A 27,526-nucleotide genomic window follows, 5' to 3' on the forward strand; every position below is an offset into this window, starting at 1 on the left:
ACTAGTGAAAATATCAAGAAGAACAAAGGAGAAATTGTCCCTGGAACTGACACTGTTCTGAAGGTATATCACTGAAATACTAAACTTTATGAACAGAATTCAGGGATATTGTAGGAGCCTCATCTTATATTAACTTGTACATTTTGAGTGTGGATTTACTTATACCAGTCTTGTCTTCTTCCATCCCTAAAAAGAATGCTTATCTTTCTGTTTCTGGTATCTCACACTTCATATGTCTTTATAAACTATTCTGTCCTTACAGAAAATTAAAGAAAGGCAACCACAGAACTTAAATTCCATCTCACCATCTTTTCCTATTAATTCTTATTAAGATAGCTGAAAAACTTATCTGCATTTCTTTTCATTTCCTTTGTCCATATAACTCAGCTTTGACTTCTGCTAATTCTCTTTATCCTTATGTTTCACAACCTTCCAGATGTTTTCTCTGATGATCAATCATCTCTTTCGTTCATTGTAGTCTTTTCTTAAAATTAGTATCTCTTCTGAATTGTCATTACCTCAGCTAGAGCTCAACTCTTTCCCAGAAGGTTTCCCACCTAAGCTCCAAACTTTTATATTCAGTGCTGTTCCTGAGTAGGTCAGCTTAAATGCCCTGTCCACTTTTCTAACCCTCCTAGCCTTGTGCCATCATAAGTACTTGTGCACCTGTGTTTATGAACACAAGATTAACCTGTCAGACAAGTTTGTTTCTCAACCAGATCAGAAGCTTCTCAGGAAAGCCACAGTATAGCTGTGTCAGGATAATGAAGGGAGCATAGTGAGGGCAGGAATGCTATGGTAGCACCATAAATACTATGCAAAAAATTTCCAGTAAAACTACACCTTTAATTTGAAAGAAGGTAGATACTGGTCACCACAATCTGCAACAGCTGTAAGGCTGTAAGTAGACAGATGATCTGGTAATTGGCAGAAGTTAATCTGAGTTTGAATTTGCAAATGAAATTTTGAAAGTGTTGTCTGGTCTTTGCACAGAATCCTCTTTCAGCCTTTTAAAATTCCTCCTATCTAGTTACTCTTAAGTATTGTCATCTATATTTAAATGTCAAGGCTAATGGTTCATTAGCATGACAGATTAGATTGTGAAAGAGGTAAATAGGTTATAGGCAGGTTAAACACCAGCCTTCCAGTCCTGCAGAAAAATGCACAAAGCTAAAATGAGAAGTCAGTAAATGTACTATGCATCTTTAAATGATTGCTGTAATTACATTTCAAACTGTGTCTCCCTACATGACTGATTTCTATTAATAATTCCACAGAACACAAAATATAAAATGTATTGTTTAAAGTACATTTTCAGAGTTAAAGACTGAGAAGAACTTAAACCTCAGAATACTTTTTTAGCATCAAAACTTATGTAGCAATAAATGAACTTGACAAGATTAATAAATCTCATTTCCATTTGAATACTTTGAAATAATCATAACTTTTTTGGTGTTTGATGAATACAAAGATCAATGAGGTTGAAGCTATGCTTTTGTGCAATTCAAATGGAATGAGATAATAAATGTTGCTTAACAGAGTACATCCAGAATTGATACTCATTTCTGCAGCTACTAATTTATTATAATGAGAATCAAATTTGCACTGTATTGATGTTTATGCCTAATTAGGGATCTGACCTCAACTTTTCAAGCTGACTTCATTCTAATACTACGATGCAAAAGAATAAACGCTTCTGGGTTGCTGCTTTAGATCTTCTTGAGTTTTTGCTCTCAGCTTTGTCAAAATGCCCTTCTCAGGATGACGTAATATGTGATTTCACCGCAGAAAAGTCAAGTGGATGTAGCAAAGTTTACTCTTTTACTAAACAAGGAATGTCTAAAATCTTTGTCTTACAGATTATCTCCAGAGCACCGTGCTTGTTACTACCATCTTCCTGTACTCCTGAGTGCCACCCTTAAGAAAGACTTCATGTATAGCTGGGATTCCTAAGACTTAATCTCCTACCTTAAGATGTCTGTCCTATATATTTTATAACCATAGAATCATAGAATCATAGAATAGTTAGGGTTGGAAAGGACCTCAATATCATCTAGTTCCAACCCCCCTGCCATAGGCAGGGACACCTCACACTAAACCATCCCACACAAGGCTTCATCCAACCTGGCCTTGAACACCGCCAGGGATGGAGCACTCACAACCTCCCTGGGCAACCCATTCCAGTGCCTCACCACCCTAACAGGAAAGAATTTCCTACTTATATCCAATTTAAACTTCCCCTGTGTAAGTTTGAACCTGTTACCCCTTCTCCTGTCACTACAGTCCCTGACGAAGAGTCCCTCCCCAGCATCCCTATAGGCCCCCTTCAGGTACTGGAAGGCTGCTATGAGGTCCCCACGCAGCCTTCTGTTCTCCAGACTGAACAGCCCCAACTTCCTCAGCCTGTCTTCATACGGGAGGTGCTCCAGTCCCCTGATCATCCTCGTGGCCCTCCGCTGGACTTGTTCCAGCAGTTCCATGTCCTTTTTATGTTGAGGACACCAGAACTGCACACAATACTCCAGGTGAGGTCTCACAATAGCAGAGTAGAGGGGCAGGATCACCTCCTTCGACCTGCTGGTCACACTCCTTTTGATGCAGCCCAGGATACGGTTGACTTTCTGGGCTGCGAGCGCACACTGCAGCCGGCTCATGTTCATTTTCTCATCGACCAGCGCCCCCAAGTCCTTCTCTGCAGGGCCGCTCTGAATCTCTTCTTTGCCCAGTCTGTAGCTGTGCCTGGGACTGCTCCAACCCAGGTGTAGGACCTTGCACTTGGCATGGTTGAACTCCATTGCACTTGGCATGGTTGAACTTCATAAGGTTGGCATCAGCCCACCTCACAAGCATGTCAAGGTCCCTCTGGATGGCATCCCTTCCCTCCAGCATATCAACTGGACCACACAGCTTGGTGTCATCGTCAAACTTGCTGAGGGCACACTCAATCCCACTGTCCATGTCAGCAGTAGTGACACGGGACATTTCAAAAAGACTCCGTGTCTTGGGGGATAAAAGATTTTACAGGTATGGATATGGACCTATCCACATGATTTGTTCTCAATGCTAGGGAACATTTAATTTACTAGCCTAGAAACAGAACTCCTTTTGGAACTGACAAGATACTCATTCGAGGCAGCAGAGAGAATATAAAAGAGAATTTGCCCATCTTTCTCCTGTTTTCAATGAAAGAAACCATTTGCTCTTGTCAGTAGGAAAGAAGTGAGATTCCGCTGCTCTTTAACTGATCTAATACAGGGGGGGCAAGGCAATTGGTCTGGATGTTGTCTTCACAATTTTAGGTGACCTCTCAAATGCTGATTTAGTTTATTTCTCCAGACATAATTTCAGGGTTAGATAAAAGATTCACCTATGTAAAGCAAGGCTGAGGAGATTTTCATCAAAAATTCACCATAGCCACAAAGATGAACCCATAACTATCTTTTCCAACAGGAAAGCTTCTTTGAGAACTGCTGGATAAAAGGACTGCTACTTTAAGGCATGAAGTTTATTATTCTAAGCTATTTGCTCACTTTAAGAACAAAAAGATCAAGAAACGAATTGCAGAAGGCTTAATTAAGCCTATTATGTGTCTGTCACAATGACAATATGGTAACTAATCCAGACAGACTGTTTCTACTCTTGCTTTAGAAATTCTCATGTTTAACAACAAAGAATTTAAGCATGTGCTTAATTTTAAGCACATTCATCATTCTATCAACTTCAAAAAGAGCATGCAAATATTTTAAAATTAAATACTTTGCTAGACTAGGGCCAAAGTTCTTGGTACATTGCACCACTGAACTCAGTTGTATAAACTGAATGTTTCTATAAGCAGATTAATATCAGTACAGTTAAAATTTAAATAACTTGTTTTTTCCAAAGTTGAAATTAAACAAAAAGTTCTAATTTGACTCAAAACTTCATTTGTTACTAATTTTAAATTAAAAAAAAACCCCAATACCTATCCTATCTTTCAGTTTAAAACTCTTTCTGATTCTTAACAAAAGAAAGGGCTAGATTTGCAGAATTGTAAAGTAGATATGTCCAAGTCTTTGAACATTTAAGTGGGAAACTGGTCTGGGGGGCAGTTGATCCATGTGACTGAAAACCTTAGCATTGAAATCTGATTTTTTCAGAAAGATCTCACAAAATCTTGTGAAAATGCCCCAACTTGAACAAATAAATAATGGAAGAGTTAAGCAGAGTCTCCACATCTGAACTAGAAGTCAGATCCCTTCTTTCAGTAAGATAACAGAATTTCTTCATTCTTCATTTACATGAAAGTCTTTGCAGAGTGAGACAAAAATGCATATTAATATCAGGTTCACTGAATTATATCCTTCAATTAATAAATTATTTATGAATATAAAATGCAACCAGTCCTACATAATATTAATTTCTCCTGGCACATACCCCTGGGTTGAAGGTGTCCCTTAAGCATGCATTTCCTAAAAACAGCAACTTGAAATTATGCAGAAAAAACCCTGAAAGTTTTATAGTTGTCCTGGGTTCAGCAGTAACAGTTATTTTTCTCCTTCTTGGTAGCTGGTGCAGCACTGGGTTTTGACTTTTCAGCCTGGGAACAGTGTTGATAACGCCGACGCTTTTAGTTGCTGTTCAAATGTTTGGTCTGGCCAAGGACTTTCTGAACCTCATGCTCTGCCAGGGAGGAGGGGAAGCCAGGAGGAAGCAGAGACAGGACACCTGATCCAAACTGACCAAAGAGGTATTCCATACCACAGCACATCATGCCCAGGATGTAACCGAGAGTTACCCAGAAGGGCTAGGGACTGCAGGGTTGGACAAGGTATCGGTCAGTACTCGGCTGGGGGGAATGGGGCGAGTTATCGGTCGGCTGGTGTTGAGGTGTTGTATTCTCTTCCCTTGTTATTTCCTTTATCATTATTATCATTGGTGGTAGCAGTAGTGATTTGTGTTATACCTTAGTTACTAAACTGTTCTTATCTCAACCCGTGGGAGTTGCATTCTTTTCGATTCTCCTCTCTGACCCTCCGGGAGCAGAGGGAGTGAAAGAAGGGGGGGAGTGAGCGGACAAGCTGTGTGGTTGGGTTTAAACCACTACAATAGTGTAAATTACAATTGCAGCTACAGCTATTCTTAACCAACATAGTAACATTATTCATACTGCTTTGATGGTTTCTGAGCATATCAATGCCCAACTTAGGCTGTATTACAGGATGATCAGGGACATTCTTAAAAATGGAAGCATGACTAGTTGCATTCTGATTTCTTTTCCCAGTTCAGCTGGTTCTCATCTTTTACAGTATTTAATACTGTTTTGCTCTATAGTTTAGAAAAAAAAGTTGATATTGTAACATGATAAAACATTTTGTTACATTGCATATTCTGGAATTAATGTAAGAAATTAAGTTTTTTTCCTGTGCTTAGTAGGTTGCAATTAAATAAAGTCTTTATAAATAGATACTAGGAAATTACAAAGTAAACTTAACAAGATGTCCAGGGAGCATGATAGAAGAAAGAAAACATGGATCATTAAGCTAATTTCTTAAGGAGCCAAATTTGCTTACAGGCTGTCAGAAGTATGCTGTGATGGAATGGGGAGTGCACAGGCTGTCTCCTCAGAAAACTATTGATTTATATGTCTGCATCATGGCTGACTTCTTATTCAGTACATCACTGGAAAGTCATGGTAGCTCATCAGTTGGAAAAGGACATTCAAATTGTAGCTAATCAATAACCTTTTCTGTAGATTAAATGAGAAAATAGATTGAATTTTTGAAAAGAGGAAAATGATACAAAGAAGCCAGTGACAATCAGATTGTCAGTGATGAGTTCCATAAATGATAGGTGAGAAGTTATTTTCTCCTAACACTTCTCTATCTTTTTTTTTAGCCAAGAAGGTAAATATCATAGACATGGTAGTCTTGTGAAAGGTTAAATAATCCACAGACAGAGAAAAGCAATTCTGTTTTGTGACCTAATGGAATACAGAGATTGGACATGTGGCAAAATTAAGCACAAAATACACCCAATGCTGTAGCCAAAGTTGTACCACACTGCTCCAAAGCGAGGCTGTGGAACCCAGCACAACAATAGGCAGGCAGGTAGATTCAGTCAGTTTGGAAACCATATTTTTCCCATCTCCCATGTTCAAGTCACTTATTCTTTTTTAGCTCATGTACAGATGCCAAAGTAGCGAATATTGAGAAATTAGTATTAAAGTTTAATTTTGAAATTCTCCTTTTAGCTTACACAAATTTCTAGCAGGAATGAGAGGAAATGACAGACTACCCTGGGTTCAGCAGCAGCAGTCATTTTTCTCCTTCTTAGTAGCTGGTGCAGCGCTGTGGTTTTGACTTTCGGCCTGGGAACAGCGTTGATAACACCGATGTTTTTAGTTACTGCTCAAATGTACCAAGGACTTTCTGAGTCTCTTGCTCTGCCAGGGAGGAGGGGAAGCCAGGAGGAAGCAGAGACAGGACACCTGACCCAAACTAGCCAAAGAGGTATTCCATACCACAGCACGTCATGCCCAGGATGTAAACTGGGAGCTACCTGGAAGGGCTAGTTCACTGCTTGATTGGGCTGTGTATTGACAGGTGGCATTGTATTCTCTTCCCTTGTTCTTTCCCTTATCATTATTATTATTGGAGGTAGCAGCAGTGGTTTGTGTTATACCTTAGTTACTGGGCTGTTCTTATCTCAACCCGTGGGAGTTACATTCTTTTGATTCTTCTCCCCCTCCAAGAGCAAGGGGGCCGGGTGGGGGGTGGTGAAGAAAAGTGGGGGAGTGAGCGAGAGTGCTGTTGGCTGACTTAGGGCCTGGGCTTAAGCTAAGACAGAGTCCAAACTAAAACAATGTAACAAGGTGTGTGTGTGCTTAATGCCTAAGTTACTTCATAAAACTCTTACACTTTGTTTTTAAGTTTCATACCCTCAAAACATTCTGGATGCCATGCACTTTTTTAAAATTACTAGATGTTGAACAAAGTTGGGTTTTTGCTTGCAGCAGCTCTAAGTCTGCTATTGCTGTTTTATTTGGCTGGTGCTCTTGCCTTCATATATGCACATTTTTTCATAATGCAGTAAAAAGTTAAGCTAGAAGAAATATATTTCTGTTTTCTATTTCCATTAACTGCAGAATCTTTAAAGAGGTGTTTGGGATTTTAATAACTCTTTCGTAGAGACAGCCACACCCAGAAATACAAAATTCATTAATGTTAAAATGGGCTAAAGGAATTCAGTAATTATCTCTCTAATGTTCTCACATTTTAATGAGCTGATTAGAATCTAGTTAAGAAAATATTTTTTGCATGTGAACTATTACTTGTGTTTGTGAAGTATAAATCACATTTGAAACTACCAAACTGATAGCTTTTTATCTTTACAATAACCTGTTAAATCCAAACGTGTGAAATGGGGCTTTAAACATATGATTTTTGTAATCAAGAATTGGGGTGCTTTGAGCAACCTTGTCTAGTGTCCAGGGAAGGTGTCCTTGCCAATGGCAGGGGGGATGAAACTAGATGATCTTTAAGGTCAATTCCAACCTGAAGCATTCTATGGTTCTATGAAATTATTCTCATCAGGGAAAAAGTGGCGAAGGAAGTAAGAATGAGTAATTCTGATTTGCTTGATATTTTATCAGTGTTAAGTCTGGGCATTTTATTCACAATTTTTCTGCATAAAATTCTATTCAAGACAAAAGGAATTCCTGGCCAATAGATGCCTTTATTGGAAAACATATTTCTCCTTAGCTTCTGTTACAGCATGGGGTTTTAATTTCTCTTTTTCCCCCCTTTACTTTCTTAAAATGTCATTAAAAAGCACTACCTTGGGCAGTGCAAAGAAGAGAAAAAAAGAGAACTTTTTTTGAGTTTAAGTCTTCATAAATATGTGCTATGATAGTTTTAAATTTCATGCAGACTGCATATAGCTGGTCCTTCCACTTTGTTCCATAAAAATAGCCAGTGACACCGGAGGCTATTTCAAAAGTTATATCTCCAGTCAGGTATAAAAGAATTTCATTTTCTATTTCTTTCGCTTTCAAATACATTGTATAAGTATTTCAAAGTTCTATTTTAATTATGCACACATTCAAATAGTATAATGCACAAACATTTGTACTTGTAATGCACCATCAGCGCTCAACTACATGATAATAGCCATAGCAACTGGACTTTTGGACATGCAATTGTGGAAAAACTAAGAGCCAATGCAATAAATGTTCTCCTTTTGCAAGCTTTGTGATATCTTGCATTGGTACATAATGGCACATGTTTTTCCTGTAAGACTGTCAAAGGCCTTTTTTAATGGGGAGCGGGAAGGGAAGCGTTCCATCCGCCTCATCGAGAGGACTCGTCTGGAGTACAGGAGGGGGAAGGAGTGCTGAGAAACGTAGACGGATTGATTGACCAGACAGATCATGGTTACAACACGATCGAAAGCTGTAGTGAGTACTAATGTGGGTATCCAGACTGAGCCTTCCTGCAGACATGCAGCTGTGCAGGTCTCTGGCTGCAGCGAATGCCTGAGCCTGGCACTTGTATTGGAGGGAGCCAGTGACACTGCTTGTGTTCGCTGTGAGCAAATAAATGACCTGCTCAGGCAGGTGGCTGAACTGAGGGAGGAGGTAGAAAGGTTGAGAGCCATTAGAGAGTGTGAAAGTGAAATAGATTGGTGGAACCACACCCTAAGGCAAGGGCAGAGGGAAGTGGTTCAACAAGCTATGGATCCCCTTCCCTCCTACCATCAGACAGAAGGAGAGAGCTTAATGGACAAGGATGGATGGAGGGAGGTTCCTCCTCGGAGAGGTAAGCGAAAACCCTCACAATCCCTTCCTCCCTCCCAATTGCCCTTGAATAACAGGTATGAGGTCTTGGAAATTCAGGGCCAGGTGAATGGAGATGGTGAGGCAAATCTATCTAGTGAGTCACCCAGGGCTAGTCACTCACCCCCATGCCTCAGAACTTCCCCAACCAAGAAGAAAAGAAGAGTAATTGTGGTGGGTGACTCCCTTCTGAGGGGAACAGAAGGGCCCATTTGTCGACCGGATCCACCCCACAGGGAGGTCTGCTGCCTGCCTGGGGCTCGGATTAGAGATGTTAAAAAGAAACTCTCTGAACTGGTGCAGCCGTCTGACTACTACCCACTGCTGGTTTTTCAGGTTGGCAGTGACGAAATTATTACGAGGAACGTAAGGGCAATGAAGAGAGACTACAGGGCCCTGGGACGGCTGGTTAAAGGGCCTGGAGCGCAAGTGGTGTTTGCCTCCATACCTGTTGCAAGCGAGGGTGAACGGATATATAAAAAGACTCTGCAGGTTAATGTATGGCTACGTGACTGGTGCGAAAGGCAGGGGTTTGGGTTTTTCAGTCACGGGCTGCTGTATGGGACACCTGGTTTGCTGGTGACAGGTGGGATACACCAGTCCCAGAGAGGAAAAAGGGTTTTGGGGCAGGAGTTAGCAGGGCTTATTGACAGGGCTTTAAACTAGTTAGGAAGGGGGGAGGGGATTTAACTGGGCCTGTTGGGGACAAGCCCAAGAGGAACATGCTAGGGATTGAAGGATGGCGGGCTAAGGAGGACTATCAATCTCTTGTTTCACTTGTGGGAAAGGATAGCTTTTTAGACCCTGTCCCGCAGGGGAAAAAGGGTACTAGGACTGGCTCCCTGAAATGCCTGTACACCAATGCACGCAGCATGGGGAATAAACAGGAGGAGTTAGAAGTCTGTGTGCGGGCTAAAGGTTATGATCTAGTGGCAATTACAGAGACATGGTGGGACAGTTCACATGACTGGAATGTGGTCATGGATGGCTATGTCCTTTTTAGGAAAGATAGGTCGGCAAAGCGAGGTGGTGGAGTTGCTCTTTACGTGAGAGAGCAACTAGAATGTATTGAGTTCTGTCCGGGGTCGGATGAGGAGCAAGTGGAATGTCTGTGGGTACGAATCAAGGGGCAGACTGGCACGGGTGATACAGTTGTGGGGGTCTATTACAGACCTCCTGATCAGGATGAAGGAGTTGATGAGGCTTTCTACAGGCAACTGGAAGTAGCCTCGCGACTACATGCCTTAGTCGTCGTGGGGGACTTTAACTACCCCGATATTTGCTGGAAGACTCACACAGCCAGTCATTCACAGTCTAGGAGGTTCCTCGAGTGCATTGATGATAATTTCTTAATGCAAATGGTGGACGTACCAACTAGGGGAGCAGCGCTGCTAGATTTAGTACTCGCCAACAAGGAGGGTTTGGTCGAAGTGGTGACGGTCAATGGCAGCCTTGGCTGCAGTGACCATGAGATGGTGGAGTTTAGGATCCTGTGTGGGAGGAATAGAATACCTAGCAAAGCCACAGTTCTGGATTTCCGAAGGGCCAACTTTGGCCTCTTCAGTCAACTGCTAAGGGAAGTCTCATGGGAAAGTGTACTAGGCGGTAAAGGGGCTCAAGATAGTTGGTTAGCATTCAAGGACCGCTTCTTCCAAGCTCAGGATCGGAGCGTCCCAATGAGTAGGAAGTCAAGTAAGGGATCTAGGAGACCGGCGTGGTTAAACAAGGAGCTGCTGGGCAAACTCAAGTGGAAAAGGAGAATCTATGGATTATGGAAGGAGGGGCTGGCCGCTTGGGAGGAATATAGGACAGTTGTTAGAGGATGTAGGGAGGCAATTAGGACAGCTAAGGCCTCCTTGGAACTCAATCTTGCTAGTCGGGTTAAAGACAATAGAAAGGGCTTCTTCAAATACATAGCAAATAAAACTAAAACAAGAGGCAATATAGGCCCACTGCAGAACGAAGTGGGTACCCTGGAGACAGAGGATATAAAGAAGGCAGAGGTGCTGAATGCCTTCTTTGCCTCTGTCTTTACTCCTGCAGACTCTCGCCGAGGGCCCCGGATTTCTATAGCCCCAGAAGGAGTCAGGACAAAGGAGGAGTTTGCTTTGGTAGATGAGGATTGGATTTCTATAGCCCCAGAAGGAGTCAGGACAAAGGAGGAGTTTGCTTTGGTAGATGAGGATTGGGTTAGGTATCAGCTATGCAATCTGGACATCTGTAAATCGATGGGTCCAGATGGAATGCACCCACGGGTGCTGAGGGAGCTGGCGGAGGTCATTGCTAGGCCACTTTCCATCATCTTTGGTAAGTCGTGGGAAACGGGCGAGGTGCCTGAGGATTGGCGGATGGCAAAGGTCACACCAATCTATAAGAAGGGCAAGAAGGAGGACCCGGGTAATTATAGACCGGTCAGCCTTACCTCCATCCCTGGAAAGATGATGGAACAACTTATTCTTGACTCCGCCACTAGGCATATCAAGGATGAGGGGGTCATTAAGAACAGCCAACATGGTTTTATGAGGGGGAAGTCATGTATGACCAACCTTATAGCCTTCTATGAGGAAGTGACTAGGTGGAGGGATGATGGTAGAGCGGTAGATGTAGTTTTTCTTGATTTCAGTAAGGCATTTGATACTGTCTCCCACAGCATCCTCATAGATAAGCTAAGGAAGTGTGGGCTTGACGATCAAGTAGTGAGGTGGATCGAGAACTGGTTGAAAGGAAGAAGGCAGAGAGTTGTGGTCAATGGCGCAGAATCTAGCTGGAGGTCTGTGACTAGTGGAGTTCCTCAGGGGTCGGTGCTGGGACCGGTGCTGTTTAATATTTTCATCAATGACCTGGATGAGGGAACTGAGTGCACCCTCAGCAAGTTTGCTGATGACACAAAACTGGGAGGAGTGGCTGACACACCAGAGGACTGTGCTGCCATTCAGCGAGACCTGGACAGGCTGGAGAGTTGGGCGGGGAGAAACTTGATGAAATTTAACAAGGGCAAGTGTAGAGTCTTGCATCTGGGGAAGAACAACCCCATGTACCAGTACAGGTTGGGGGTTGACCTGCTGGAAAGTAGTGAAGGGGAAAGGGACCTGGGGGTCCTGGTGGATAGGAGGATGACCATGAGCCAGCAATGTGCTCTTGTGGCCAAGAAGGCAAATGGCATCTTAGGGTGCATTAGAAAGGGAGTGGTTAGTAGGTCAAGAGAGGTTCTCCTCCCCCTCTACTCAGCCTTGGTGAGGCCGCATCTGGAATATTGCGTCCAGTTCTGGGCCCCTCTGTTCAAGAAGGACAGGGAATTGCTTGAAGGAGTCCAGCGCAGAGCCACAAAGATGATTAAGGGAGTGGAACATCTCCCTTATGAGGAGAGGCTGAGGGAGCTGGGTCTCTTTAGCTTGGAGAAGAGGAGACTGAGGGGTGACCTCATCAATGTTTACAAATATGTAAAGGGTAGGTGTCAGAATGATGGAGCTAGGCTTTTTTCAGTGATATCCAGTGATAGGACAAGGGGCAATGGGTGTAAACTAGAGCATAGGAAGTTCCATGTTAACATCAGGAAGAACTTCTTTACTGTAAGAGTGACAGAGCACTGGAACAGGTTGCCCAGGGGGGTTGTGGAGTCTCCTACACTGGAGATATTCAAGGCCCGCCTGGACAAGTTCCTGTGTGATGTACTGTAGGTTACCCTGCTCTTGCAGGGGGGTTGGACTAGATGATCTTTTTAGGTCCCTTCCAACCCTTGGGATTCTGTGATTCTGTGATTCTGTAATGGTCCCTGTTGTTTCCTTTCTTGCTGTATGCCATTTCTATCTTTAATTAGAAGAACAACTCTTCAAGCTGTAAAGATGTAGCTATTTTCCACAGCAGTAAAAAGCATTCAAGCAAGTTCAGGAACTTAATTTTTTAAGCTTTTCTGTGAAAGTAGTAAGTTTCTTAGTTTCTGGAATCTGTGGCTTTCAGTGAAAAAAGGGAAACTGAATGCTATTATGCGTAGCTTTGTTCTCAGAATCAGAAATGCCTTGGTTTATCCTTGGGATTATAAATTACCCTTCAAGCCATTAGAGCCCAGCAAAATTGCAGGGCACCAACTATTTTAACTACTTTAAGGTTAGGATCTTTACTTACAAAAATATTTTTCAGTGTTTTACTTTCTGTCTTAGTGAAAATAACCGGAGACATGTTAACATGCAAGCCTGCTGTTAACAAGCAATACTTCACTATGAGGGTGGTAAGACACTGGCACAGGTTGCCCAGAGAAGCTGTGGCTGCCCCACCACTGGCAGTGTTCAGGGCCAGGTTGGCCAGGGCACTGAGCAACCTGGTCTAGTGGAAGGTGTCCCTACCCATGGCAGAGGTTTTGGAACTAGATGATCTTTAATATCCCTTCTAACCAAAAACATTCTTTGATTCTAAGATTCCATGATTCTATGAATGCTGTAAAATGTCCTACTTGAACTATACTAAAGTTTTACCTTACAGTATTTCTTCACAGCCATGACATTTAAAAATTTATTGTATTTCAGGTTAATGTAAGCTAATTTTTGTCTAGTGCATCTCTACCTACCTACAGAATGCTTTAGAGCTCAATGCTAATTACTGAATAAATGTAGTCTGATCTAAAGACCATTTAATTGCATACTGCATCATCCAAGGTTGATTTCAGGCAATTAATGCATTTCAATGTAAGAAAAAGAGAAAAGAGTTATTAATAAATGAGATGTATGTATATGTGCATGTGTATATATGTGTGTATATGTTAAAATATCTTAATATGGAAAATTTCCTCATTTTTTCCTCATTTATTTCAGAAAGATTATGATCACACTACAAAAGTTTTCCTAAATAAGAAGAGGTATCAAAACCATTGTGTTTTAAAACATAAAAACATCTTTCATGCTGTAGAGTAAATATTCCCTTTAAGCATCAGAAAAGCACATTTTAGTTTCCTAAAGGAAATAAAAGAGTATTAGCACTTTGGGAACCACTGTAAACTTTATATCACCCAAGATAACAGGATGAAGGTATTACATTCTTTTCTTCAAGAAAATTTATCTGAACTTTCTGGTCAAACTCAATGTATTTTAAAGCTGAAATCATAATGAAAATCTTTATTTCAAATTTACTTTGGATCTGACATTTCTGCGATACAAGCGTCTCTTCTCACAAGTTTTGTGTCATTGTTAGCTACACCTCAAGGTTTTCAGCTAGCATTCCTCCATTAACCTTCCTGAGAAGCTTTCATTACAATTTCCAAATAAATACTTTAATGAAGAGAAATCACATTCAAGCCATTATAATGTAAAAACTTTGATACCTGCAAAAGCAGCTGTGCAGGCTAACAATAATTTAAAAATCCAATAAAAACAAACTCTTCTTCACCAGGGACTGTAGCAATAGGACAAAGGGTAATGGGTTCAAACTTAAACAGGAGAAGTTCAGGTTAGATATGAGGAAGAAGTTCTTTACTGTGAGGGTAGTGAGGCACTGGAACAGGTTGCCCAAAGAAGTGGTAAATGCTCTACCCCTGGCTGGACAGAGCCTTGGGTGGCATGATCTAGTAAGTGCTACTGAAACTAATAAACCTTCAGCTGTTTGAACTCAAGCTCTTATTTTCTCTGTATTTTTTTTTATTTTTCAGCTGAAGGTCAAATGGCCACCTGCTAGCCATGCTCCTGAAATGGGAACAGAAATTTGAGATTCAGAGCCCTGGAACTATCTGTATCTACCAGTTGTCAGGTCCTCTAAACAAGTGACTTGTTTTACCATAGTTTTCTTGTCTAAAAGATAAAATGTAGCAAAATTTTCTCAGAGCTACAACTAAGGAACATAGGAAGTTCCACGTTAACATCAGGAAGAACTTCTTTACTGTAAGAGTGACAGAGCACTGGAACAGGTTGCCCAGGGGGGTTGTGGAGTCTCCTACACTGGAGATATTCAAGGCCCGCCTGGACAAGTTCCTGTGTGATGTACTGTAGGTTACCCTGCTCTTGCAGGGGGGTTGGACTAGATGATCTTTTTAGGTCCCTTCCAACCCTTGGGATTCTGTAAGGCTGAGGTTCAATAATGCTGTGATGAGACCACTGTTGTGATGTTAGAGGTTTTAAATATACTACCCTGGCATGAAGTAACTTAGAGAAATGTCAGTCATGCTCCCAGCTCAGAAGTGGGCCATTAGTTCCGTGTTCTTGCTAACAAATCTCTTGACAGGATCTGCATCAGGTAACACTAAAGCTATAGCTTTGAGAGGTCTGATTTTAGTGGGAAGGGGTAAATTAGTGGAGAATCTCAGACCCCACACTACCTCTGTTGAATTATCCATCCCTCCATGTGTGTTAGTAGAAATGCAGGTAGGCAACTTTTCCTTAACCCCACTGTTTTCCAGTTGTAATTATATGGAGATCTGCCTCATTTTCCTTGGTAATGTCCTATTTTCACCGGGAATCAAGAAATTAGGCTGGAATTTATTTTGCATCTCTCCAAAACACCTCATGGTGGGTTTTGCCTATGTAAAGCACTAAAACGGTGTTAGCTGCCTTCTTGTAAAGTGCTGGAAGTAAGTCAGGGTTAGAATATCTGATATTCTGGCAAGTTTTTCTTTATAATATGTTTGAAAAAGAGCATGCTACAGACAGACCATACCATTTACTTGGGATCATGAATTGTTGATAGCTGCTGTAAGATATGCTGCAGTAAATTATTTCAAAGGCATTGATATGACATGTCTAGTTTCCATTAACTAAAAAAAAATAAATCTCAGTCTCATAATGAAATGTATGCATGATATGTCTGCATAAACATGGTCATAAAACATGCACATTTATATACATATATGCATACAAAACTATGCTCATAGTTAAAGTTGCAGACTATCCTACAGAAACAGATGCAGTTTATCCCACTCTGTGTCTAAGTTTACATTTCTTTCTCCTGCTCAGATACTGTGGCAAAACGATAAACATTTCAGGAAACAAGTGAGTGAAAGATATCTTACCAGAGTGGTGTTCATCAAAGGATAACATTTGAGATCATTTATTTGAGTTATTTTCCCTGATACTGTTCTATTTTAAAAGTAAGAAGGACACAGAAAAGCAGCCTTTCCCACGAAGCATTTTATTTCTAATTTAGATATCCTAGCCCAACAAAGTCAGTGGACAGTGTCACTTCTGTAATGTATTCAAATTACAATTTAGACCCTTATCAAGCAATGTAAAGATCTGATTTATCCATGTTAAAAAAACTGTTACTCACATGCAAACTGTAGAACAGCTTCTCTGCTTAAAATACTGCCAAACATGTTGGTGGTTAAACACTGATACTGTCCAGAATCCTTCATTTCACTGGGGTTATTGATCATCAGACTTCCTTCTATTAAACTGTAGCGATAATCACTTTCAATGTCAATTTCAGTTCCATTTCGAAGCCATCTTAGGAAAAAAAAGAGAAATTACTTAAGTAATTTATGGCCAAAGGAAGGCATCCAGCTTAGTAGACAAAACCTGACAGCCCCAGTTGTTATAAGGATGGCAGCTACTTAAAGATATCCTGGGAAGGAACCCATTTCTTTGGCAGAGCTTTGGATGGAGACATTCCACAAAATATGCCTGACAGAAGTTTTTCTGAAAAAAAACCCCAACCCACAAGTAAAAGTGGATCTTCTGGCCCTGAAAGGAAAGTGTATACTTTGTTTTGCCTGTGCCGAATCAAATTAGTAACCTCTTCTTTTTCTTTCCCCGCCCTCCTGAAGATGCTATCATCCACAAAGGCTTCAGACTTGAAACCCGTATAGCAAATGCATCCTTTATGTCAAAAGTAGGACTTCTACTGTGCTTATGATAATCAATGTTTCAATTTATATTCTAACATTAAAGCCTTAGGTCCAGATGAGTTTAGAGTTAACAGAGCTGTCTGCACTGTATGAAAGCAAAGAACCCTTCTTTTCCAGTCTTCCAGCATTTGCTCTTCTAGGCTCAAGAAATTAAAAAGCCTGATTTAAATACAGAAAGGAGAAGAACAAGGACTATGAAGAGCACGGAGGCAGATTTATGTACACAGGCTGCTGTGAAACAAAGGAAATTGGTAACGGACAAAGGCAAAATAATATCAGATGGAATAAGCATACACAAAATTCAGAAGACTGGGACACGTGAGACTGGAATTTGCTGGTGGTTGGTCAAGGGTAATGCCTGGCAGCTACCAGGTAAATGGAAACTAAGATCAGATGAGGAGCTGGCAGAAATACTAAGTTTGAGAGGTGTTTGGGAGTGAAATGAGAAGCCTAAACAATAGTGACAGTGATGGGAGCAAACATATGGTTGAAAAAGCCAGGCTTTAAGAAACATACTAGAATGTATCACATCTGTGCCAAAGCACCAAATAATTCTCGAATGCACACTTCTTTTTCTGAGGTTTCAGAAATGGAGACCTAACAGTCTTATAATTTTGCTGGTGTGTGAGTGCCTTTGGGGTTTTGGTTGCTTTTTTTTTCCCCTGGATATTCTCTGCCAAAAAGCCTTACCCCTCTCATTCATCTCCAAAGACTGAAATAACAAACCCTGCTATAGTCCACTGGCTGCAAGAAAAAAGATTTTGTGTGGTAGGTTAATAGACTCCAGTACTCTGCAATAACCTTTGGGGAGGGGTGCAATATCTCAAATAAAGCATAATAATCCACCTAAGAACACTTTTTAGATTGGCTTTCATGTCAAACTGTATAGAACATGAAGCTGTTAAAAGAATGCAAAGAAGAGATAAGCAATGTAAACAGGTACAGCACAGCAATTGTGGTACACAGGTATTTCCTTCATTGCTAGTTTGCAGTTACTCTGCAGCTTCAAAACTGCCTCCAGAAATTGACAGGCACTTTGCCAGAGTTCAGCAAAGGGAAGAACTTTGCAACATCTAGACTCCAGAGGCAACACTAATGAAGTAAAATGATTATCAGTTCAACCTACCTCGTTAACATTCATGGTGAGTGAGGTATAGACAGAAGAACTCAGCTAAAGCAGCTCTGAATTCTTCTTAATCCAAAGGTTGGAATTGTCAGAATTAAAACAAACTATGGAACTATTATTTGTCCTTTTTCTTATGATTGGACTTTTAATCACAAAGGACCATTGTTTCATTTAATGTAAGAAACAAAACACTGTTGACTTTACATTGTAACAGATATTAGGGAAATGTCTGTAGGATTTACTACATTGTTAAAGAGATTCATATATCCATATAAGGAACTTTTCATCTTGAACAATTTATTAATGAGTTAAGATTTTGAATGAAACAAAGAAATTTAACTTTTACATATATATATATATGAAATAAAAATGCATAATCAATTGATCCAAAAATGATGGGAGATTTAGATAAGGAAAAAGTAAAAATTACAGTCTGGCATTTCCAGATAGGGACTGACACAAAATTCAATTCCTTTAATTAGCTTTCTTCAGTATTTTTGTTTTCAGTTAAATTCAATGTAAAAATACATTATTGTAACGATACTCCAAAACTCTGGATCTTGATGACTGCCTGCCTATGTATCTTGGGGTCTATCATGGGTGATTGTATTCCTTGCATATAATCTAAGCATGTAAGAGAAACAGCAACACTGAATTGTGTGACATGTTTTCTTCTATGCACCCTGACTGATCTGGGAGGGCAGAATCCCAAATACAATACTTAAAAGGTAACAAGATGATACGGAAAAGCAGCTACATTTTTTCTTGAAGGCAAGTGACAGATAACATTTCAAAATACTTCATTTTGGCTTAGGCAGACAGAAAGTAATCTAAAAATATTTTTCAACTGTCTTTTTTATGAGGAAATGATGCTGACAAAAATTCTAATCAGCTTATATGTGTTATATATACATGTATACATTATACATAAAATAGGAAACATGGTGTTTCACAGGCAGTGAAAGCAGTGTAGTGAAGCAGCATCTCAGGGAATTCTGCACCTGCCTTTAACTCAGCAACACTCCTGAGATCCCACAGGAAGCTTGTGAATGTCTGTATTCCTCATCAAAAGTCTCAGTTATGCTCTTCATTGTACAGTTCCTGACTTCTAATACTAAAGTATGATTTGCAGAAATGCTGAGCAAATGGAATCAGTTTATTTCAGGGAGTTATTCCCTAAGTTAATGCATCTTGATACTTTAATGAATGAAATTCAAGAAATTATGTAGGTTTTTTTTATATATTTTAGAATAGAACTTGACCAGGATGAAAAAAACTGTTTCCAAGGAAGAAGAAAATCTTAAATGATGTGAGCATTCACCACTCTGTTAAAATGATGTAATATCCTAGCAAAAAAAAAAAGAATTTGTAAGCTGGTTTCACAAGTTACACATACTAAGGAAATTAATTACAAAGACAAAAACAATTTAATTTTGGAATTTTTGAGTGCTTTATACATTCTATTAATGTAGCTTAAAAAAAAAAAAAAGGTTGTACTGTGCTTTGATTGGTTTGTTGTTTTTTTTTTTCTGAAAATAATTCTTAGCAGCATGGACCTCATAGCCCATAGAAATAAATCTCTATTGTCCTCTGCTTGTAGATAACAGAGTCTTGGGTGATATGAAAATATCCCTTCTTTTCACTATCTCACATGCCAAAGGTTAGGCAGAGACATACAACAAACCTTTGCCTATCTATAGACTTTTTTGAGGCTAAATTCCCTCTGTACCTGCCTGAGAATAGTAAATTCCTCACGAAGTAATTTATCTCTCTTTTCCCTTCTCCTGAATGGTAGTGTGTACTGCATATGCTGTACAGACAAGTGACAGCAACTTAAGGAAGAGAAGTTAAACAGTGCTGTTAGAATTAGGCCTTTTGGGTCAAAGCTTTCCTTGCATGAACAGCAGTCAGGAAATTTTGTTTGTAAGGCAGCTGACACCAATGGATCTCTGGAGAACTGAAGGAATGGATATCACCAAGTCATAAAACAGCCCAGGTTGAAAGGGACCTCAAAAGATCATTTGGGCCAACATTTCATGGGAAAGGGAGACCAGATGAGATTATCTAGCACTTTGTTCAATTACATCTTCAAAACGCCCAGTGACTCTGTCAAGTCCCTGAGGAAGTTGTTCCACTGAATGAGTGTTCTCACAGTAAAAAATTCTTTCTTGAGATGAAACCTCTCTTGCCTTCTCCATGTGGCCTCTTGTGGAAAGACAGTCTCTTTGTAGCTGCCCTTTAAAATACACTGAAAGTCTTTATTTGTTGACTGCATTCCATTGGGAAAATGAAAAAAAAACAGTTGAACCAAGAAAGAAAGGAGAAGACATAGGCTCTCCAAAGAAAATCTCCACAAGAATAAGGTTGTCTGGGAGGGCTGAACATAGGGTTTCCCTCTTTTGGTGGGAATTTATGACTTTCCCCCATGGTTGTGTTATTTTTAATGGACTGATAAAACTTTAACAGTGTGTGAAAATAATAGAGATTTTTTTTTTAATCAACAAGCAATAAATATATAATAGAAATTTCACAAGGAATGTAAATAAGGAAGAATACAACATTGCTTCTATCCTACAAGGTGGGGAGTGCATGTAATTTCAGTTTGAAAAATTTCTGGTTGCTCTTTGCTAATCCCATGTTACATGTTTTAGTTATGCCTGCACCACTTGAAGAGGTTTGCCATGAATCACATCCATTTAATCATAGAATCATAGAATAGTTATGGTTGGAAAGGACCTTAAGATCATATAGTTCCAACCCCCCTGCCATGGGCAGGGACATCTCACACTAAACCATGTCACCCAAGGCTCTGTTCAAACCCCCCTTGAACACCGCCAGGGATGGAGCATTCACAGCTTCCCTGGGAAACCCATTCCAGTGCCTCACCACCCTTACAGTAAAAGACTTCCTCCTTATACCCAATCTAAACTTCCCCTGTTTAAGTTTTAACCCATTACCCCTTGTCCTATCACTACAGTCCCTGACAAAGAGACCCTCCCCAGCACCCCTATAGGCCCCCTTCAGATACTGGAAGGCTGCTATGAGGTCTCCACTCAGCCTTCTCTTCTCCAGGCTGAACAGCCCCAACTTCCTCAGCCTGTCTTCATACGGGAGGTGCTCCAGTCCCCTGATCATCCTCGTGGCCCTCCTCTGGACTTGTTCCAACAGTTCCATGTCCTTTTTATGTTGAGGACACCAGAACTGCACACAATACTCCAGGTGAGGTCTCACAAGAGCAGAGTAGAGGGGCAGGATCACCTCCTTCAACCTGCTGGCCATGCACATTTAAAATTGTGGACTTGTGGGTGAAAATACACCAGATTTGGCTCAGCCATGGTATCCTGTATTTCATAGTTATGTCATTTAATGTACCTGTTCTTTACTGCTCTCCTCATAAAATGGGGCAGTATTTTATATCTTTAAAAATGTTCAGAAAAAAAAAATCAATTGAAGTTTTTGGTCTTGTTGGTTGTAACAGACACAAGTAAAAAAATGGACAAAAGGAGTCCTTCCACACAGATAGATATGATGACAGAGAACATAATTTGTAACTTCACATACTGCTTTGCTTTTATTCACTACCACTTCTTTCTTATTCAGAATCAGAAAAAGCATTTAATTAGGAAAGCCATTTGTGTCACAGAACAGTTTCTGTTATGTTTTTCTCCAAAGCACATTGAACCTCAGAGTGGGATTGCAGAGGCTAATATTCTGAAAACTAACAAAAAATAATTCTAAAACAAGTACCTGTATGTGGGAGTAGGATTTCCACGAGCTTGACAATTCAGAAATACTTTCTTTTCCTCAGAATCAGTTGGAAAAATCACGTCACCTGGCTCTTGTACAAACACTGGCCCATAATCAACACTTTCTGTGGAAATAGAAGTGCTACAGTTTAGGAAGTCTGAAAAAATGTAAATGCATTACAGCTTTTATAAAACGAGATTAAAGTATGAAAAATTATGTTTGTTTTCCAGAGGTTCATATCAGATTATTTCAGATGCTATATTAAAAAGCAATAGTTAAAAGAAAAAAAATATATAAGGAAGAAATATTACTAAGTCAACAATAAAATATATACCATTGTTTAAATATTCATCATGCCTTAAAACGGCTTCATTATCAGACATATTTTGGCCTGCAGTTTAATGAGCAGCTATAGTGAATTAGTCCGGCAAGAGGAGTTAACTCTGCTTATAGAAAGCAAGGTAAACAAAAATCTTCCTGCTGCTTGCAGCAGCTTATCTCACAAAAGACTTTCTGTAAAGCAGTTGCTAAGAAAAAATCACTTGTAAAATTAATGGCAGCAACTAGTGGCTACTGTTAAATAATATATAGCAATATCTGACATTTCATTTACTTCCACTGTCTTCTCTAATTTTGGCATGTATCTATATCTTCATATGAATTCACATTTCTGAACAAGAAAAGCTAGACGCACCCACAGAATACATCTACAATTTCAGTTCATTCATGTTGCAAAGAGAGAAGTGTAACCTTCATAGAGTAAAAGGCTGCAGGTTTAGCATTCCTGATCATGTAGGTCTGAATAACTAAAATGCTCACTGTGCACTAGAAGACTGAAATTTTAATCAATTTAGACGTGTTCCTAACTTTCAGATAACTTAGTCCCATACTGCAAATTTAGAGCACTAGCCTAATGATTTGGGTGAGGTGACATAATTACATTGTTTTACTACTTGCAATTAAACATATGGGAACAGGGTTTTCTCTGTCAGTTTTATTGTTTCATATGTTCACATCATAAAAGTTCTCCAAATGGCACTGAGGGCAGCACAACACACTTAGCAGTTTATAACCTCTTGTTATATTTATCCCACCAATATCAGCTTGAAGTGAGAAAGTCACACCTGAAGACTTTAGAGCTTGGTCATAGACTTATAAAAATTATTTACTGCTTTGTTACAATGACACCACACAACTTCAAAAACATCTTACGGGCTCACAGTTTTGGGAACAGTGACTTTTTTTCACACTGCTAATAGTTTCAGAAAGATTGAGTGCACAGGATAAGGTGCACATGACTTGAGTCTTGAGTTTTGGTACAGGGAAAAAGGGTCTTGGAGTCTGAAAAAGGATGAGAAACATGGGGGATATAGGCTATAGCATGTTAATTTTGAGATAGAAATTTCCATGTCTTTAAATTCTGTGAAATTTTGGGTTTCTCAATTCTATTATTATCACACAGTGAAAAGAGGACATGAAAACCCATTATGCTATTTATCTGTTCTTTTTAGGGACTATACACTTATTATACACTTAGGTTTTTTTTCTTCTTACAATGTTATTCAAACGAGGTTTTAAAAATACCTTTATTTTCATGTATATATAATTCTATTGAAACTGATTCAAATAATTAGCCTGTAAATTCATACAGACAGAAAGAGTAGCAGCAATTGGTCATTTATGTTTTGTGCAATTTTCAAGCTTATTAGCCCTTTTTTGTAATACTGTGTGTAAGTACGGATTGCTGTTCTGCGTATTTATATTACTTCCATGTTTAGGTATATTACTCTAGTTGGGTATATTGGCAGAAATATATTTTCTGGGACAAATACCTGATTTATTTAAAAAAGCCCAACCACAGATATGTGGTTATATTATCAAAGTTAAAATAGCTCCAGTACTATGTTTTGAGCACTACAGCTGAGGCTTCCACAGGGGCACTGGAATCAGCAGGAAAAAGAAAGGAAAATGTGGGCACAAAAACATTGGATAGATTGTTTCTGACAATTTGTTTATTTGCTTCTTATATGGCACAAAAGAAAATACTAATGAATGCAGGTGCAAATAACCAGAGCTCTCATCAGTCTAGAATCTAGCAAAACCAAGAATTAATGAATGAATGAAAAACTAAATCATAGGTTTATATTTGGATGTTTTCACATGCAGATTAGTAGATGTATGGCTAGGGAGTATATTAATGAAAATTAATGATTTCTATCTTCTCTCTAGATTTTATCTTCTCCCACAGAGTCATTCTGTAGATATATTATAAAGTCATAGTCTATGATTGCTGGAAAGAAAAGAAAAAGATGCAATTCTAGGAAGGTTCTACTGTCACTAGCTGTACAGCTATTTTTTTTCTACGTGTCCTACAGTTTTTCTACCTTTTCTACAGTAATATTGAAATACTGTGTTGCACTTCCTTTTGGAAAAATAACCTGAATTCTTTAGGCAGATGCTTGCATTTTTAATGGTAGTGCCCAAATGGATATTTGTGCTATATGGAGTTAGAAGAACAGGTTTTACTTCTGCTGCATCAAAAAGAAGCATAACCAGCGGGTCGAGGGAATGACTCTCCCCCTCTACTCCACTATAGTGAAACCCTATCTGGAGTACTGTGTCCAGCTCTGGGGCTCCCAATGTAAAAAGGACATGGATCTTTTGGAGCAAGTCCAAAGGAGGGTCATGAAGATGACCAGAGGGCTGGAGCACCTCTCCTTTGAAATCAGGCTGAGAGAACTGGGCTTATTCAGCTTGGACAAGAGAAGACTCCAAGGATATTTATAGCAGCCTTCCAGTAAATAAAGGGGGCCTATGAGAAAGCTAAAGAGGGAAGTATTAGAAGGGCATGTAGTGACAGGACAAGGGAGGATGGTGTAAACTGAAAGAGGGCAAGTTTAGATTAGATATTAGGAAGAAATTCTTTTCTGTGAGAGTAGTGAGGCACAGTTGCCCAGAGAAGCTGTGGCTGCCCCATCCCTGGCAGTATTCAGGGCCAGACTGGACAGGGCTTTAAGCAACCTGGATATTGGAAGGTGTCCCTACCCACAGAAGGAGGATTGAAACTAGATCATCTTTAGGGTCCCTTCCAACAGAAACCATTCAATGATTGTGTGATTCTAAGAATCAGCACAGTGAAGACAAAGATAAAAGAGAAAGTTGAGAAAGTTAAGTGCATGCAAGTTGTTCCTAAAGAATGAAAAGATGCAATCAGCTGCTTATATGCAATTCACATGGAGATTTCATTGCACAGATTATTTAGAGACTCAGAAGCATCATAATAATGAGTGAGATGACCACCGGTATGTAGCTAAAAGGACTAAATGAATTCTTAGATAGATCATGTGGACTGCAACAGTATAATTGAAGAAAACAATACATATTGTAGACAACGAAACACTTGCTGAAAAGACAAGATTATATATTTATAAATTATAAGGCTTACTAAAAGGGTGATTAAAGAAAATGCAATGGGGTGTGGTATATGAAAAGCAAGGCGCAGGGGAACTGAGGGGGAACAGGAGAGTGAGAGCCCAGATCAATAGGCTGTGTTCCAGCACAGAGAGGAGTGACAGTCGGCTATCTGCTGGCTGTTTTCCTTATGGGCCTGAGTTACGGGGTTTGTCCATCCCACTGAGTATAACAAGGACAAAGAATGATAGGCTTTTCCCCATGGCAGCAGAAGGCCGCAGTGATGGGGCAGCCATGATAGCTCATAGAATGTTGGTGGTGTCTGTGTCACAGTGAATGGAATGTTGGTGGTGGCCATTCCATTCCACAGGGGTTGGCAGCCCAGGTTCCAGGACGGGCACGTAAAGGGCTGTGCGGTGACAAGGGGCAGACCAGCTTTGAGGGGAGCAGTCATGTGAGCCAGGGCTGAGGTGAGAGGGCAGGAGGAAGGCAGGGAGGGGAGGGCCGGGCTGCTGGGCCCGGGCAGGGAGGCAGCGGCTGCCCCATGCGTGGCAGATGGTGGCTGCTCCTCCTTTCACTTCCAGAGCCAGAAGCTCACACAAGGGCAGGACCGGAACAGGGCGCACTCCTGACCGCGGCCACACAGCCAGACACTCGCCTCCTGCTGCAAGGACACAAAGTTAAGCCTTGGAGCGTGGCAGGGCCCTGCGCAGGGGTTGCGCGTGGTGGGCAGTGGTGGCTGCTCTGCAGTTATCTTCTCTTTTGCAGCCACAGGCACCCAACGGGCCAGGATCAGACCTTGGTGCGCTCTGGTCCTCAGCCACTCGTGCAAAGATTTGCTACCTTCCATAAGGATGCTGACACAAAGTTAAGTGATGGAGTCTGGCAGAGCCCTGGGTGGGGGTTCCTCATGTGAACAAGGGTGCCTGAAGCCGTGGCTTGCCCATCTGCTATTTCAGCTGCAAGACCTGATATGGAACGGACCAACCATGGTGTACTCCTATCCTCAGCAGCGCACCACATATTAAAACTCTTCTACAAACACATTGCCACAAAGTTAAGTCACCAAGGCTGACAGAGTCCTGGGCAGTGCTGCCCATGGTGAGTCAGGGTGCCTGCTGTCTACAATCTTATCCTGTCTTTACCAGCTGCAAACCCAACAGGGAACGGACCGACAAACACGACAGACAATGCAGCATGGTGCAATCACTTCCTCATCCACACAGCCAGGGAGTCACTTCATTCTCTGGGAGTCACTGAAATAAAGATAAGCCATAGAGAACGGCAGAGGCCTGAGCAGGTGTTACCCATGTGAGAGACTGTTACTGCTTCTTAATTTGTGGTCCTCCCTTTTACAATTGCAGGCCCAGATTAAGACAGGACCAGACAATGGAGCGCTCTGTTCCTCCACTATATTGCCAGAGATTAAATGCCTTCCACAAGGACAAAGACCAAAGATAAGTCATTCATGCTGGCAGAGACCTGGGCAGAGCTTCTCCTTGGGGAACTCTGATGGGTAACACATAGTTTCTACTTCTGCCTTTTGCAGATGCAGGCCCAGACAAGGACAGGAACCAACAATGGAGAACTGTTCTCCTCCACCACACTGCCAGAGATTAAATGCCTTCCACAAGGACAAAGACCAAAGATAAGTCATTCACGCAGGCACAGACCTGGTCAAGGCTTCAGCTTGGCGAACTCTCATGGGTAACGCATAGTTTCTACTTTTGCCTTTTGCTGATGCAGGCCAAGACAAGGACAGGAAACGACAACTGTGCGCTCTTTTCCTCCACCACACTGCCAGAGATTAAATTCCTTCCACAAGGACAAAGACCAAAGATAAGTCATTCACGCTGGCTGAAACCTGGGCAGGGCTTCTCCTTGGGGAACTCTAAAGGGTAATGCATAGTTTCTTCTGTCTTTTGCAGATGCAGGCCCAGACCAGGACAAGACACCACAATGGATCACGCTTCTCCGGCACCACACTGCCAGAGATTAAATGACCTCCACGATGACAAAGACCAAAGATAAGTCATTCATGCAGGCACAGACCTGGGCAAGGCTTCACCTTGGGGAACTCTGAGGGGTAACACATAGTTTCTTCTTATGACTTTTGCTGATGCAGGCCCAGACAAGGACAGGAAACGACAACTGCGCACTCCTCTTCTGCACCACACTGCCAGAGATTAAATGCCTTCCACAAGGACAAAGACCAAAGATAAGTCATTCACGCTGGCAGAAACCTGGGCAAGGCTTCTCCTTGGGGAACTCTAAAGGGTAATGCATAGTTTCTTCTGTCTTTTGCAGATGCAGGCCCAGACTAGGACAGGACACCACAATGGATCACTCTTCTCCTCCACCACACTGCCAGAGACTAAATGACCTCCACAAGGACAAAGACCAAAGATAAGTCATTCACTCTGGCAGAGACCTGGGTAAGGCTTCTCCTTGGGGAACTCTAAAAGGGTAACACATAGTTTCTACTTCTGCCTTTTGCAGATACAGGCCAACACAAGCACAGGAAGCGGCAATGGAGCAGTCTTCTCTTACACCACTCTGCCAGAGATTAAATGCCTTCCACAAGGACAAAGACCAAAGATAAGGTATT

General features: G+C 40.9%; 1 protein-coding gene across 1 annotated transcript in view; it reads right to left on the reverse strand.

Annotated features, from left to right (window-relative positions):
• CNTN5 (contactin 5) overlaps window positions 1–27,145 on the reverse strand; it is a 234,548-nt gene extending 207,403 nt beyond the window's left edge. The window contains exons 1-3 of the mRNA XM_065678713.1: window positions 27,078–27,145; window positions 21,508–21,627; window positions 16,058–16,233 (exon numbers count right to left, since the gene is read on the reverse strand). Of these exons, the coding sequence (XP_065534785.1) occupies window positions 16,058–16,233; window positions 21,508–21,627; window positions 27,078–27,145 (364 nt within the window). The remainder of the gene's footprint in view (window positions 1–16,057; window positions 16,234–21,507; window positions 21,628–27,077) is intronic.
• Between the last annotated feature and the right edge of the window lie 381 nt (window positions 27,146–27,526).

Source organism: Lathamus discolor, chromosome 4, assembly GCF_037157495.1.
Source record: "Lathamus discolor isolate bLatDis1 chromosome 4, bLatDis1.hap1, whole genome shotgun sequence".
NCBI classification, from domain to species: Eukaryota; Metazoa; Chordata; class Aves; order Psittaciformes; family Psittacidae; genus Lathamus; species Lathamus discolor.